At 29.5% G+C, this 17,340-nt stretch overlaps 2 protein-coding genes across 3 annotated transcripts in view; both read right to left on the minus strand.

Moving 5' to 3' along the window:
* LOC129968789 (prostaglandin reductase 3-like) overlaps positions 1 to 14,893 on the minus strand; it is a 43,242-nt gene extending 28,349 nt beyond the window's left edge. The window contains exon 1 of one of the 2 annotated variants that reach the window (XM_056083038.1): positions 14,551 to 14,893. The gene's annotated coding sequence lies outside the window, so the exon portion shown is untranslated. Of the gene's footprint in view, positions 1 to 14,416 lie in introns of both variants that reach the window. The other variant, XM_056083037.1, reaches the window with a different exon arrangement.
* The window catches only part of LOC129968790 (prostaglandin reductase 3-like), a 39,765-nt gene continuing 29,239 nt past the window's right edge, over positions 6,815 to 17,340 (minus strand). The window contains exon 11 of the mRNA XM_056083039.1: positions 6,815 to 6,935. Coding sequence (XP_055939014.1) covers positions 6,885 to 6,935 — 51 coding nt within the window. The 3' untranslated portion in view covers positions 6,815 to 6,884. The remainder of the gene's footprint in view (positions 6,936 to 17,340) is intronic.

The raw sequence follows: 17,340 nt of genomic DNA on the forward strand, positions 1-17,340 counted from the left end.
TTGCGGTGCAAGCTCTAATTGAGCATCTTGAGCATTATTAATATTTTCTAAATACAAATTTTCTGTTTATTGTGTTGCAGGTTTCTGCAGGTGCTGTTCTTTCTGCACACCACGGCTGTGTTTTTAAGGCTCATGCTTCGTTTATTTCGTGGAATAAGAAATTGTTTCCCATTACTCAGTTTGTTACTAAATATCCGCATATCCACAGAATGATTTTCCCTATTAATATATTCAAATAAAAAAATATCAACCAAAAAATTGGAATAATTTATTTATTATAATTAACCTCATATCTATGCATCAGCAGGTTAAAGCTTGGATGCTAAATAAGAAGAGGTAAATAATAATTGTAAATTCTCTGAAATATCGCTAGGTTAAATTGAAAGTATCAATATGAAGCTAATTCATGTCCACCTGTATCATTAACAGCGCTACATTGAATTAATTTTACAATTTATAGTGCATTTGGCAATATAAAAAAATGTGATATCGTACTTGGCGTAAGATTATGAACAGTAATTAACATGCTTTGTAGATACTTTTATTTTTAAATATTATTGTCTGGATTTAACATTATTATTTTTTTTTATTAGCCGCCTTTGGCGACTAGGTGTTTCGCCGAGATTAACACTCATAAAAATTTTCAATTTATATATCTTAAATAACTTGATTTTAATGGCCCCTTCAACAAAAAGTTATTAACTTTCAAATTTTAATAGATATATGATTCATACTAATTTAGAAGCCTTAAGCCATTCCCTTCATTTTACTATGCATTTCCTTTATTTTCTGTCAGTTGTCCCAAATTTCTTAAAATCAAAATGTATCAAAGCTTTATTGACCCATTATTAAAAGGCTTGAATTATGAATTTCCAGCCTTTTAGTAATGTAACCTAACTTTTAACCTAAAACAATGTAAAATTTGAGAATTTTCACCGTGTTAATAATATTTTAAATAAAATTTAAATCTTACAAATTCTTTCCAGAATTAAGTAAATATATTGCTTGTTTTCTTGAAATCTGATCTGCTAAAATTAATTTTTATTAAAGATTGGATAGTAATTCGGACTGAAAAATTAAAAGGAAAAAGTATCAGCAACTTTAATAGTGACCTTTATCAATAAGCATACAGGAGCCCCTTCCCCCTCCACGTACCGTAAATCTCTCAAACGAAATTACTCACCCGAGAATCAAAATCGCTCTTAGGGAAAAACAATGTGAGGATATTAAAATGGTCTGTATATCCAGGATTCCAATCTATACCTATGCTGACTGGTTTTCAATTTGAGATCGCCTTTGTAGTGCTACTATTTTATTGATATGACCTGAAATGATCTTGTATGACCGGCTTCGCAAGGTGGGTCCATGTAGGGAAGTAATTAGATAATATGCGTGGCTACTTTTATCGCATGATATTGATGTAATATGTGTTGATTCCATTCATATGATGAAGAAATTCAGTCTTTATATTTCAATATGCAGATTTTTTTCTTCCATATATAGTTGGAAAACACTTCAAAAGAATACTACTCCACTTCACAGGAAATAAGCTCAGTTTATTGAATTACTAGAAAAATGTGAAATGAAAGTGCAAATTATGTTTTCTAACACAGATGCAGAATTTTTAGTGACACACACGTAAATTCACATCGATTGTGGGCAAAGAATAAAAGGGAACTTTCTTTCCTTTCGCCACAGAATATCTCCGAATTTGGAAACTCTAGGAATCCCTGTCAGTTGAATGGACGTGTGAAGATATATTAAGAGAAAAAAAAAGTTTAAGTTTACATACAGTACACAAAGAATGTTTCATGGCACAGCTGAAAAAAATTATTTTATTCTCTGACTAAATTTAAAAGAAAATATCTAAAAGGGCAACTTTCCATTGTTTGGAAAATGAAATGATAGGACAATTATAGGGAGATAAGAATAATGGGAATTTCAAGAACAGATTGCAAGAATTTGAATGCAGTACTCAACGTCGTGTCAATTAACGTAAAGAGAATAAATCATAGTGAATCATAGATCGAAAGGTGGAAGAGAAAATACAATGGAGTTCAAAGGTCATGATGCCAATGAAGACCGATATCTTTCAGTTACAATGACGTGAATCAGCGGTTTTCCTATTCTGTGGTGACTTCTATGGAGACATAATAAGCCCAGTTCCAAGGCTGTTAGTCTTAGAAGACTACGTTAAGTAGCTGTGTTTTAGAGTAGCACGCTTTTGCGTGCAATAGAGCTCTGGCTTCGCGAGAGAAAGAATATCAATTTCGGAATAGGGATAAATCGGGATAACTTTATTGGTTCATTCTGAATATATATTTTTGTCTTTTAATGACCTGACGAGAATTAAGAGCCATTACTTGTTTTCCGATATCAGAAGAAAAATATATATATAGCAAAGTAGATTTCATGGCATGATTGGCGGCAATTCGTCCATTAAGGCTGCAGAAATCCTACTCAAAATCTGAAATTATTTTTTTGAAGTTGCATTTTCGCTTTTTATCTAATTTACCAAATTGGAAATAGAGAGTTCGATGCTTGTGCTTAATTTATCACGATTAAGAAATTGATGATTAACGAAAAATAAAAAATAAATAAAAACGAGAAGAATAGACGGAAAATAAAAGTAAGAAAAACGTAAATCGACACTAGTCGTTAGGAGGTCTACGAAAATCCTCTGCTAACAAGATTAATAGATTTGAAAACTAAAAACAATTTTTTTTTCTCTTCTTGAATTTAGGGGAATTAGAGCTGCAATTCCATCAAACTCGCTTTATAGCACGAGAACAATTCTTTTTTTTTCATCCAAAAATATTTCGTCTTTTTTTTCTTTTACTTCCTCATTGGCTGTTTATGAATTGATATTTGCTGCTCTTTGCGTCAGCAGAAACATAAGTAGATAACTTAATATTCATTTCTTTTTATAACAGTTCATTATTCGAAAAAAAATATACACAGATAATTTTCTAAAATGCTTTTTAGGTGAAACGTTTTTAAAAAATCAATTGTTATTAGCTAAATGCAATAGACTTACATAAAAATTGTACTCTTTTATTCTGTAGAAAATCGAATATAATGGCGAATTTGGGCATAGTTAAAAAATTCTCAAGCTGTAAATTCCAGTATCGGTGAAAATTTAACCGCCAATTTTATTCTACTATATTTAGCTGAAATGTAAAAAAAAAAAAAAAAAAAAAAAAAATGCATTAATTTATTTCTCATGGTGAAGATTCTACATGGTTTATTGATGATGAATGATCTGCATAATCTTCTTAAAAGAGATAAAATATTAAATACATATTCTTAAAAACCTTTAAAGAATGTTACAGATACTTGGTAACAGCAAATTTTATAATACATTTTGAAATTTAAAAATTCAGACATGGATAAAGTAGCTTTTTTAATTCAATTTCTTGAAAATTATTTTTACAGCACAGCTGATACCTGAGATTACACGCAGCCACTGTGTATTATGAGACCTAGAATGGAAGTATATAACTGAAAAGTTGGGTTCTCATATAAATCTGCGCGTTTGACTGTTGAAAGATACAGAAATGAAAACTAGAAGCCGTTGGGTTGCCTCTTTCAGAAATGCACTTAGTTCTGGTTTCATTTCTAAAAACGATAATGATCATCCCACAGGTTTTATAAATTTCTTAATGAATTTCTCAAAAACAAAGCCATTTATCAGAATGAATTGGCCTATAAGATAGCCAAGCTTAAATTTTATACAGCATATCTGGAACGTTCATGAAGGAACTATTGCAACTCACTTTTCATCAATCAGAACCAAGAAACAATGTTGCTTGATGAATGGGAACGTCTACTGAAAGTCTTCTTTAAATGTTCCATTTTTAATTGAATTCAAGCTGTAAAAACTGTATAACTTTGGAATTATATCGTTATTAACCTATGATTTTGTTTTACTTTGCAATATTTGTTTTATATTTTCTTGTAATGGTGAATTTTACGCCTTGAGCCTTCCATTCTACAAGGCATCAATGATTCATCTCTGTAGATTTGAGAGGTCTCGGTTCAAAGAGGAGAGATAGGAAAGACAAAGCATGTCACTTAGAAACCACTCTTGGACTGATCTATGAAATGAGCCTGACGTTATACAAGGTGAATTCTCTAGCTCACTGAAAAGAGCAGTAAACAAACGACCACTCTCCAGTAGAGTACTATTGTGAAGCGTTAAGTACTAAACACTTACACCATTCTTCAAGTGGTATCACTTGAAGAATGGTGTCCACATTTCATTAGGATTTGGGTTCAGCTTCTACATCACCATGTGCATATCTATCCTGGTATTTGACGATTCATATTTAGCCGAATTTCTGAGTGTTAAATCTATGGTTCGAAATATTTGGCAGTCATTGAATTACAGAAAGGCTGACAATCTGACCATTTCTATATAATTTCGACTTATTTAATTTCCCAATAGCTCACTCTAGCAGTCCTAATGGCTTATGGTGATGCGATGAAAAATGCTATTTTTTACCTCGGCCATCATTGCAAACTTTAGTATTTATTTCTAACATATATGACACTTTCAACAAGCAGATTCCGATTGTAGTGACATTATTTTGTAAGAACAGTTTGATTCGGGATCTTTTAATTAACATTCTCAAATTTTATACCGATTGTCTCCTTTCTTCAAGTAAATATTACTTTCTTGAATAATCTTCCCTAATTTGTGGAAAGTTGTATATTTTTAACTTGTTTTAGAAACCATGGAGATTAGAGAATAGTAGCCATTATTAATCCTCAAATTTGCTTAACACGTTTGCGGATGTGAAAGCTATAGTAAGAATTTTCATTGTGATGTAAAATGACAGTAATTATAAAATATTCAGTTTTAAAGCATACTATTATAGATTCAAAAAATTATTTTTATATAAAATTAATTTTTTGATAGGATTGACTAATTAAAATTAATATACCCATTTTGTTTTGAATTTTCTTGCAATTAACCCCAAAGATGCTTGAGTATTACGAAGAAACAAACCAAAATTAATCAACGAAATAGCAGCAACATTTGAGGTACTGATGTTTTGTAAAAAATACATCAGTATCATTGGATTTTTTTTTATTTATGATTAACGGTCAAAAGGATTCTTGAATACTTTATCTCTTATTCAAACAACTTAAAGGTGGGGAAAAATAACTGAATAAGAATGCAGAATGAGAATCTGGAATTAATTATTTCGATTCTCAATCTGAAGAAAGAAAAAAATATTAAAATCCAGTTAAAAATGATGAAAATGAAATAGTCTATTGTGTTTTCTTGATACTACTACAGTTTATTCGCAGATACAATGAAACCAAAAACTTGCCTTAGTACAAATCCCCTTTTACTTAAGAAAAATTTCACACGAACATCCACATTATGTCGTCTTTTTTATTTTCAATTTGATCATTCATAACTTGAGCTTTCAAACTGAAGTGAAAGAATAAATACTGTAATCAATTGATGCCAAGCTACTTTCGTTAGAAGACTAGTAATTATATTCAGAGACTAATAGATTATTTATTTTATCTAATGATATTTTTTTCAGTTTAAACCTATAAACCATGCCTATAAGCCATGCGACATTCAAAGCAAAAATCATTATTAATCATGATAGTATAACTTGTTCACAATTTATTTAAAATATATAAACACATTTTCAGTGAACTATTACTTTCGTTAGTTAAGCTTAAAAGATTAACTCCCCATTTTGAAGCTACATTCTTGCAGTTCTGGGATGAGCCTCATAATTTAGAACTGTGGTCAAATGATGAGAATAACTTCGTAAGCAGAATCCTTCTCTCTTAAACCAACCAATAAACTAGAATAAACACCCTTCATCTAGTGTTAAATCTTCTCAGCAATAACAGAAATTTTCACAAACCGATTTTCGATGAAATCTAGAACTGACTCATGCATTAACAACTTCAGGCATCTAGAATAAGATCAGAGAAGCATAAATGACAACCAACGAGTCTACTAATTCCAATCCTTTCCTAAGATATATAAAAAGTGTCTGGTGGCGGGGACAGTGGTGGAATTTAACAATATGAAGTTACAAGCGTAAAATTATTCTGAAGCTCCTGCCTAACCTATTGTGATCCTAACCTATAAATCCGCCATTGTCAATTCAGTGCAATGTTCCCAATAGATTTAGAAGTTCCCAGTATCTCGTGGTATGAGAAGAATGCTTCAAGAATTTCTGCGGAATGCTGTCGTTAAAACTACCTGAAATTATATTATGAAACATATCACTTCATCCAGTGAGAGAAATTTCGTAGAGAAGATTCTATATACCTAGTACATTACCTATGTCATTGTATTTATAGTACATAACACAGTGGCATATTGAGTTTTGTCGTGAAAGCTTATAAGTCAGCTAACAACTACGGTGCAGGAGTAGTTGCTTTTGTCTTGTGGTCTTGTTACTCGGCTGCGAACCACAAGGTCCTAGGTTCTATTCCAGCCAATTCATCACCTTCCACAGTTTCCAAGCTAAAAGTGATAATCTACCAACTACTTCTTCATTAGAAAAAATACCTAGCAGTAAGTCTCTATTGGTGTTAATAAGAACTCTTAGTTTCGTAATGATTTGTTTTGAAGGGGAAGCACTATAGTATCTATGTTTTATAGAAAATGGCCTTTTTGTATGGTGTTCATCTCTCTGTTTTGTTGCTCGATTCTGTGAACACACTGAAACTAATTGAAATCAAAGATGTATTTCCAAAGTAAGAAATATTAACCAAGATGATTAATTTGAATCATATAGACATTCAGAAAAGAGAATAAACAACAATTTAAAGATTTTTAAAATCTTTATTTTGAAATTCTTCTCTAGCACAAATGATTTATTTCATGACATGAACTTCATTCAGTAAAGTCTGGCGATGACTTTTCCAATACTTTTCCCAGTATGAAGATGCTAAATACAAATAAATAAATCAATGAAACGTGGCAGTTAAAGCATCATAATTAATGCATTATATCTTATAACATTATTATGCTAAGTATTAAATATTAAAGAATCAGTTAAAATATTTATACCAAATAAAAAAAACATTCTGATTAAAAAACTTCTAGAAGTCATTTATTTCCAACAATTTGTCCAAGTTTTGAGTCATCTTACATTACATATAAATGAATTCTTCATCTTGTTTTAAATAGAATTACTCATTTTTAAAGTAGCAGAAGGAAAGTGAAAACAACTTAATTTATACATTAAAATAATTTATCAGATTTTTACTTCTAAATTATGCAGTAAAGCTTATAGTATAAATGACCTGATTCAACCACCATGAGAATAATAATAATATGGCTAGCTTAATCAAATTTATAATTCCCCATCAATATATTGTTCCGAAATTTCCGGGTTCGTTTGGATAGTGGGAGTTATATGGTGTGAAGAGCGCTCAATCACCAGGCGGCAGTAGAAAATAAAAACAACGATGTTTATTTACACGAAGACACACAGGACAGCAAAAAGACGACAACTATATACAGCACAGAAGACGAATATCTTCAGCCGAGACGTGCAGCATACAACAGTATACACAGCAGCTCTACTCCGTCGCTGCTCCGCTAGTCCTTGGAAGACGAGTTCTTCACCGTCGCTTCCGACTACTCTTAGACTCCACTGGTCCACGGCTCAATTTACCACTGGTTCACAACTATTCGGCAGCGGCGGACTGCTTCCTTTTATAGGCATCAGGAGGCGGGGCTAGAAGCCTCTCAACCAATCAGGAACGTTCGAGGCGTATCTCCGTTCCTACTGGACGGATTGGGAAAATTCTCGATGTTTCGGGTATAATCTATTTTGTCGCCAAATTCATCGCCAAGTCGCTAAATGGTCGCCAAGTTTGTCGCCAAGCTCTGGGACCTTCTATGGTACCAGCTATGCTGGGAAGCCGCATCACAGAATCGTAATAATATATAATCGTACCATTTGTTACGATGGGTGGAATTAAAAAATATCCCCGCCCTTTCGGTCAGCATTATTATCGAATGCGAAGTCCCAGCTTCTCTTTTGTTATCTAGCAAATGAGGCGGGTCTTTTCTTTTATTTCAATTAATTTATTGGGAGTGAGAATAAGGTTAAGCACGAATAAAAAATTGTTATGTGATCGTAAACATCACATTTATTTACATTTTTATTTTGGATTTAGAAAAGGTTAATGAGCTGAGATCTGCAGTTTTTATAATTTTATATTTTCGCTGATTCAAAATGTTCCCATTTCAGTTGAATGCTGTTGCTAAAATTTTCTTTCAGCATTATTTTTATTTTGTTTTAGGCTATGAATTTTTGTTTCTCTAAGTAGATCATTATTTGCTTCAAACCGATTTTAGTTATTTTTTATTTCTGTGCTCGCGAATTTTACAGATAGAGAAGATCCCTATGTAAGTAAATAAAATTTCTAATATTATTATAAGTTTATATCTAAAGTGTAATAAATAACTTAATTTTTTAATTTTTAAGCACTTTACCAATGTGCATAAGATTTTCTTAGCACATTCGTTACTTAATCTATCCTTTTTTTAGTTACTTAATCTATCATATTTGAGATATCTTTAAAAGAATAACAGCCCACCTAGACAAGTACATCTTCTAGGGTTTTTTTTTTTAATTTTTTATTTATCTATTCATTTCTTTAATTTTCACGCTGGAAACATAAATGCTTGCACAGGCAAGGAATGAAGGAAATAATAGTTAGTAGAAGTAGAATAGAAATGCACCAGTTTTGAATTGAAATTATAAGCATATATATAACAAAAATCATTCAATTTCGTTGTCTCAAAATTAAGTTAACCGTTTTGTTCTTTACATTAACGAATTTAAAAAAATTAAGAAAAATTACTTGGATCATAATTCTACCAGATGTGAGTATTTTTTAATCATTTTAGTCATGCATAATTTTAATTTCAACTAATTATATACATTTAACTAATTATAGAAAGAACATACTGAAGTTAATTATAACTAATAATTAATCACAGAAAGTTATAACTGGACACATTTCTACAATATAAATAGGCACAAATGTCATCTTATGAAGCATAAAATCAGAAATCTATAATTATAACCAACTATCTGAATCATATATACTGGCTTATAATACATCGTATGATAAATATAATCAATAAATAACAATTGTGACATGCTTCAAATCTTTTGCTCCACAAATCAGAAGCTACTTGAATCATATTTCAAAAGCCATGGAAACTATAAAGTAAAAATAACTTTTCAAATATTTCAATGTGCGATAAACCTTAGGAGCTCCAAAAGTATCGAATAACGCATACTACATTTTTAAATGATCGCGGTGGCCTAATAGTAGTCTCGGTTTCGGGGTCGACGGATTTCAAGTTCGAGATTCGATTCCAAAAATAGCCGTCGTGAAAGTAGGCTTGGTATACGTTAAATTCATAGGGGCCTTCTCCAAGTGTGATATGAAAGATCTGAAGGGGTGCCAGCCCAGGTATCTTTCTTGTCATCTATCAACGATTCAAAATTATGAAGTCCGTCTAAAAATGACTAATATTACATTGAAACATGGTAAGGTGCAATTAATATAATTTAATATAAACCGTTTTTAGAAACCGAAACTAAAGCAGCTGACTTCATTCTAGGCGCAATGAATGCATTTGGAGATGAACAGTACGCATTGTTTCTGAAAGAAGCTCTATGGACAAAAAAGGCATTTTTGAGAAGAAAAGAAAAGTTTATAATTGAATTAAATAATGACAAATTGTTCGAAATCAACGTGTGCATAAAAAAAATTACACGCTCATAGTAAAAAGAAGCTTTTGATTAGATGAGCTGCGTATGAAACAATCGGAAACGAAGCTGATTGGAGCAGCAGGCGACGGACGTATTGCGTACATAAAACCAGTTTCTGATTAATGTATCATCGACGCGTTTAAAAGAGTGTTTCTTCATTTATTGTCATTTATACGAGTTGCTTATTTGCTTATTGCGCTGTATGTGTCATGTTACTACCACGTGGCCTGCTGAAGGTTTAAAAGATCACATCGCATTTTCACAAATTGTGGGAAGATACATATACATCAAAGATTCTCTGTACACTTTGCGGGTAGGAGTAAATTTCGATATATAATTAGAATGTTTTAGTAATCGATTTCCAATAAGAAAAATTAAACATGCATTAATAATAGTATTATACACATTGAAGATCTTGTCGTGACCCATTAAAAAGCCCCTCGAAATCCCCCATTGGATCGGGGCCACAGTCTATGAACCCAAAACTGTACAAATAAACACACATATTTGCAAACAATTTTTGTAAGAAATGAACAATGAACATTTTCTTTCTTTATTTTAAATTAACTTGTTTCTCTGTACAGTTTCACAGTAACTTAAACCATCCTTTTTGATTTCTCAACAATTAAAAAAAAAAATAGCTTGATTTTGGTAGCAGAATTATAAATTTCAGAAACTCTTGATATTAAATTTTTCTTAGTAATAAATTGATATTCAGTAAAATAAACAAGATAATGAAGAGAGAAGTTTTTTCTTATCATTTATTATGTATACTAATATTAAAGATGAACGTGTGTGTATTGGTGTTCAACAGAATAAACCATTTGACTTACAGTTACCAAATTTAGCACATGTATACTATGAAGGGTAGGAATGTGCACATCGGAGCGATATTTTTTGGAAATTTTATTAGAATTTTAATTAATTAAATAATAAGCTGAATTTTTGCATTTTCTGTGATAATTCCCATAAATATTACTCTTCAAAAATTAATTTTACTCCGTTTTAAAATATAAAAAAAAATAGATTTTAATGATATAAATTTGGGAATTTTTCTGGAATTTTGAAAATTTTTAAATAATTTTTTTACCTAATTTCTAACAATAGATTACATTTTTGTTCTGCAATCCAAATTATTTCAAATATATAAGCATGTGATTTTCTTTCACTGTTGAAAACAAAGGGAGAAGGAAATCTGCTTTATACCTGTGTAGTTTATAAAATACGCTAAAAGAATGTGAAGCTTCAATATCTTGAAATTTAGAAGATCGATGAACCGGATTTACGTTTCTGATAGCTCTATGATGTCATAGATCTGCCCCCATTAGAAAGATTCATGTACTTGATAAATAGAACTAAAGTAAGACCGTTAAAATAACTTGAATGTTAAATTATTTGGCATAATAATTAATGTGAGAATAAACAATTTTTCGGAAAGCAAATAAATATTCATGAAGTACCAACTGGTCGCTTGAGGCGACTAGTATTAAATAAAAACCAGATATGCACATATTAATATATTATGTATGTGAGGAAAAAATAGGTGAATAGACTCATGAATTGTGAAGAATTCTGACAAATGACAACAATTCAATAAATTACTTCTTAAATCTGGTAATTACTACTAATGATACATTATGTTGTAAGATATAATTTTCATAAAAAAATTTAAATGAATGATCAAAATGAATGTAAATGGTGTCGATTTTAACATTTCTGATTTAATTTTCATTATTCAGAATATATGTTTCAGCTTTTGGTGCCACTCTTTTTATATGTTAGGTATCGCTCTGGGAATAATACTGAAACACATTCTCAAGTTTTTAGCTATTAAATTTAAACACAGAATGTGGTTGTAATTGAATCAGATTCTAATGAAAAGTTCATTGAATTTGACAATTGACATTTCCAATATATTGAAAACAATTCAACATACTGAAAATTTCAATATGTTGAAATTGGGTACAGTGCAACAGATTCTTACACAGTGTACGTATTTCCCATATTAAACCCGCTAGTGGGCCTTTAAACAATAAAAGTCTCGTAGACTTCTTTATGCCCTTTCTAGCTTCTAAAATCAGATATTTTTTATTAATTTTAATTTAATTTCTATATAAGAATTTTTAAGTAAGGACTCTTGATAAACTGAAACAGTAAAACATTAAATCGTACATCACTTACAATACAGCATATCACATACAAAAAAAAAAAAAAAAAACCCGCAAAATGAAAGTTAAAAAAATAATTTTATATATAATAATTATTTAAAAAATGATAAATTTTAGCAGAATCTAAACATTATTCAATTATAAGATCGAGAATTTTTTAAATTATAAAGCTATAAATGTTCTTAGAATGATAAAGCAACATAATATAAAATTAACAAAAGGTAATTAATTAGGAGCGTTGGTAGAATAATATTTTTAAATTGAAATGATATTTTATAGTAATTTGAATAAATCTGAGTATACCGAATTTATAAATTCAATAAAAATGCAAAATTAAATTACCAATAAATAATTATTACAATAAATTCAATAAAATATTAAATTAATATCGCGAAAAAGTTTGAGGTTTCGGGGTTCCTAAAGTCACGGGTTCTTTTTTATTGCAGTTGCTTACTTTTCTTATTTAATAATAAGGCCTTATTTATATATCAAATTAACCCTTATCATCAGTAAACCTTATTACTTGTTATTATGCATTATTATCCCCTATTTACAAAAATATATTTGCATATTGCAATGTAAAAGTTCATTTATAAATATAATTTAATGATATAATTGTTTTTTATTCTTTGAATATTATAGCGAAAATTGTTCCTTTCGACCAAGCACATCTTAGCTCAGTTGGCTCAACCAAGCACCTCATAGCTGAACGGGAGTTTGTGGGTTCAAACACAAACGGGGCAAGTTGCCAAAAAAAATTGATTTTTAATTTCAATTTGCTTTATGTCAGTTATGTTAATATGCGAATTTATGTTATCTATGTAAATTTAAATTCCCAATTTTCTGCTAGCCTTCAAAGTCTGGAATGTTCCTTAAATGTGTATAATTAGTTCCTCGATCAGTAAAGAGTTTGTAATAAAATCTTGAGTGCATTCATTTCCATTGTCCTTACTACATTCACCTTATCTACGCGACAATATAACCACTCCATTTGGGATGAATTAATTTTTCATAAGAAAATGCTTTTACAATGACATATATAATTTTGATTCTCGTTAATGCTGAATAAATTTTTTTAAGTTTGAGAATCGCTACTTTAAATACTTTTACAAATGGTTTTGAGAGTGATTTTCTCTTGCCTAACGCTTTAGAGAGATAACATTCATATTTAATGGGAATTAATATTTGACAGGCAGCTCAGTATGCAGGCAAACAATACTTACGAATTAATTTATATTCAGTCATAATGTCACTCCAATAATAAATATCTAAATGATATACTTATTCTAAAATAACTTGAGAGAATAAAACTGATTCAGAATTTCTGTAGCCTGAATCCGAAAAAGTCTTAACTGCAATTAGACTTTTTTAAAAATAAAACACTATAAAACAGCTAAAACCTATAAAAAGAAGCATCACTTTTTAATAATAAAAATGCATGAGTAATTTTGGTCAAAAATGAGTTTAAAATATAATAATGATTTTTTCAATTGATTACAGTCCTTTAACATTTGCATTAAAGTTAGATTTATGTGTACTTATAATACATAAATGATTAGCAGAAATTAATTGTCGCAGATATTTTTAAAAATAAGCATAATAGCCATATCTTATGAAATGTACAACCAAATTATCTATAACTATAAGAGTTATGACAATCATTTACATTGTTCGTGTATACGCATCATAACAAATATCTCAGAAATAAAAAACCCTTTTATTCTATTTAGATGCTATTAATGATGCATACATTGAAAAAAATACGTAATTTTCACGAGTAATAAAAATGTAACTTATACTTCAAGTTAAAAAAAAATATCACAGATATAATGATGCCCTCTTTTTATTAATATCACATAATTTTAATAATAATTATATGAGATTATTGTGAATTAATTATGATAGAAGGCTTTGATACAATGTGCAAAATTACTAGTCACTAGATTTACAAAATATGCACATTCTTCTCCTCGAAATTTGCGACAAAAACAGTAAATTTATAAGCTGTAAAAACATATATTGAACTGTATTTATTAGCAAGCAAAGTGTTAAAAGAGAAATTTCTGATTTAAAAATTATCTGCGATGTAATATTTTTTATTATTAGAGTCGCACAATTCTGGTGAAAATCATATACTAATTAGTTTATTAAAAAGTACATATTTAAAATATTTATAGCATAAAATTCTAGCTAAAAATGCATCCGTGATATAATGATATTTTTAAAAATTTATTTATTAGCGTTATACAGTTTTAAATGCATTAAATGTTACTTATGAAATTACAAAAAATCCTTATTATGCTAATTATAAAATATAAATAAAAATTAATTAAATTGCACTATTATTATTTTTATTTAAAAAGCCCGCAAAATTATAAATTTCTTATAAAACATGTGACAAAATGAGCAAACGAACCATGCACATCCATAAACGAAAGAAGTGTTTTTAAATCCACTTACCGTAGTAAATTTTGAACACGGAGTTGGGAACCTATGAAATAACGCTACGCATTCATTACTTCCGAATCGAAACAATTTGAAACTGATAAACAGCATATAAAGAAACACGACACATAATGACGCCAACCACTCACCGCCAATTAAAATCAAGGTTGCCTGTTCAGAGAACCCAAGGCCACACAAGGATTAGCCCAAGTCTTTACTGATTGTCATTGCTTATGATCTTCCAACTTCCGAAATTAGAATGACAGATAAATTTTCAGTCGCCAAAGTTCTTTGGCTTCTATTTCGAACGCCAACTTCAAATCTTTTTAAAATTCTTCTGACCAAAGTGCAGAATTCCGTGTTCTTTTTTGTTGTTACTTTTCAATAATCTCAGCATGGTTTTTGAAGACAGCACATTTATTGGACATAGAAAACGAAAAGAAAAGAACACATGTATTGACAATTACGCACACAGCATCTTGTTCGCGGGAGGAATGATGCCGGAACGAAGCGCCAGAAGCGTAGTCACACAGATATTCCTACGCGAGAAAAATAGTCCGCTCGCTTCATCCCAACATTTTTATTGACTGTTATTTTCTTCTATTAATAACAAATTACTTTTCCTTTCTTTAACCAATTAATTAAAATATTACCCTCCAACATAATAGAGGATTTCCGGTTAGGTAGTCAAGGTAGTTTCCTATAGCCGTTCAGTTGTGAAGTGACCTCAAATATGTCAATTAAAAGTATATCAGTTAAGTATGTAAATTAAAAAATATATTAAGGTAATTATGAAATCAATAAATTTGAAGGATTTCAATGAATTATAAAATATTGGTATAATATTAAAACTTGGTCAAATATATGTTATTGTATTCATATCTATTTCATTACGTTCACTTAGTTATTTTTATATTTATAAACATCGAGCAGCTGTTTAAATATAACGCTAAATATAATTGCGAACGTACGTAGAAACCGTGCAGTCATGAGTCGTAAAAAATAAATAAAAACGTAGACATTTTATCGAAGTTACTGAAATAAAAATATTATATAAAATAAATCCTTTAACTTACTGAGTAAGTGAAAAGTAGGTTAAAATGAGCTATTAAAAGAGGTACCTCATAATGTGCATTGCCTAAGGTCACAAAATGTCTAAATCACTCTGCTTCCAACAAAAACTGAAAGATTTATGCATTTCTAGAAAGAACGATAACAAAGCATTTGTAATACACATGGCGTAGCTAGAGAAGAGGCAGGCCGGTTTTAGACCTAAGAAAATGAAAATTTCAGGACCCCTTTTCTTCAATCAAATTTCCAAAATCAGATTTCTTTATTGATTTTAATTTAATTTAAATTTTAAAAAAATTTAAATAGCAAATAATGCAACAAACAAAAGAAAAGAAAAATATTTCATTGCACGTCACCTTTAATAGAGTTGGTTTCAATATCTCGCGTATGCAAAAAATGGAAATAAATAATTATTTTAAAATAAAGTAATAATAAAATTAATCGCAAATACAAATATACTCTTTTAACATCTTCTAAATACTAAAATACAAAGTTTAACAATATTGCTTACTGGTAAGTCAATCGAACAACCAAGCGAAAAAAATGGAATTCACTGGTCTGGAAACGAATTTGAAGGCACGAAAATAGTCTTAGAATAAGAATTCCTTATTATTAGAAAATTTATTTTTCTAATTTTTTTTTCGTTTATTTCATTTTGGAGTTTAAAACTTATTTTAAATTGAAGGCATTCGATTTCATGGCTTTTGCAATTTAAATGAAAACACAAAATTAGATTATGCTAGAAATGCTTCAAAAAGAAAGAAAATCTCTAGGCTCCAGGACCTTCTTAAGTTGCGAGGCTAATAAGCAATTGCCTACTTTGCTTATTTATAATCCGATCCTGGAGGACAAAGGGCGTCAGATACAGGCAGATATAGCAAATAAATCACGTTCTTAAAGTAAGATATATATATATATTTCTCAAATCTATTCTATATATCTATCAATTCTATATATATTCTTCTTAAATTCTGGCATATAATCCAAGAAATTTCAAATTTCAGGAAATTCCTATTTCCTTGCATTTTTAGTCACTTCGAATCGGAATTCCAAGATGGAGACGGAAACTGTAAAAGCTAATTTTGAGTATCGCTTATCATGATTTCATTACCATCATTAATTATGGAAATATTATTATCATATGCTGTCATGAAGTTCTTTTGGATAGCTTAGGTGATCGTGTATATTTTAGAAGCGTTATCGTGTATATTTAGAAGATACATTTTCGACAAAATTAATTCTTATGAGACATTTGCAAATTTTTCTACCATAAAATTTAGAATAAACACATGTTTAATTAAATCCAAATTATTCAATATAATTTGAACCATTATTTGCCTAGTAAATCCGGTATTCTATAGTAATCTATATTTACATTACTTAAAATTTTGACATTTTAAAATTAATGTTGGCTAATTCAAACGATTTAATAAAATTTGTTTAACTTATTGCCATCAAATATAGGAGTTTTTAACGACTAAGCAATTAAATTCATTTAATTAGTTATGTTAAAAATTATTTTAATTATCTTTATATCTTATATATTTTGATATACTAACAAAAAAATTTTTTAAGGTAAATTCCGTAATATATGGTTTTGAAAATATATATAAATAAATTGTTAGTGAATAAATATGTGCAATTTATAAGTAAAATATATGTAAGAACAAGCGCTGTAGTACTTAATTTCTGTCGTGCTATGCTACCGTTTAGTACTACAGTGGGTAAAAAAAGTATTGGCAATTGCCTTAATTTATTCATATTGACAAATAAATAAAATGTTATGCAATTTTAACTGTCGTAATTAAATACAAGACATCTTAGATATATAAAAATCGTAAAACTTTTATTTTAATTTGCATTTTCTA

The sequence above is a fragment of the Argiope bruennichi genome, chromosome 5 (genome assembly GCF_947563725.1).
Source record: "Argiope bruennichi chromosome 5, qqArgBrue1.1, whole genome shotgun sequence".
Taxonomy (NCBI): Eukaryota; Metazoa; Arthropoda; class Arachnida; order Araneae; family Araneidae; genus Argiope; species Argiope bruennichi.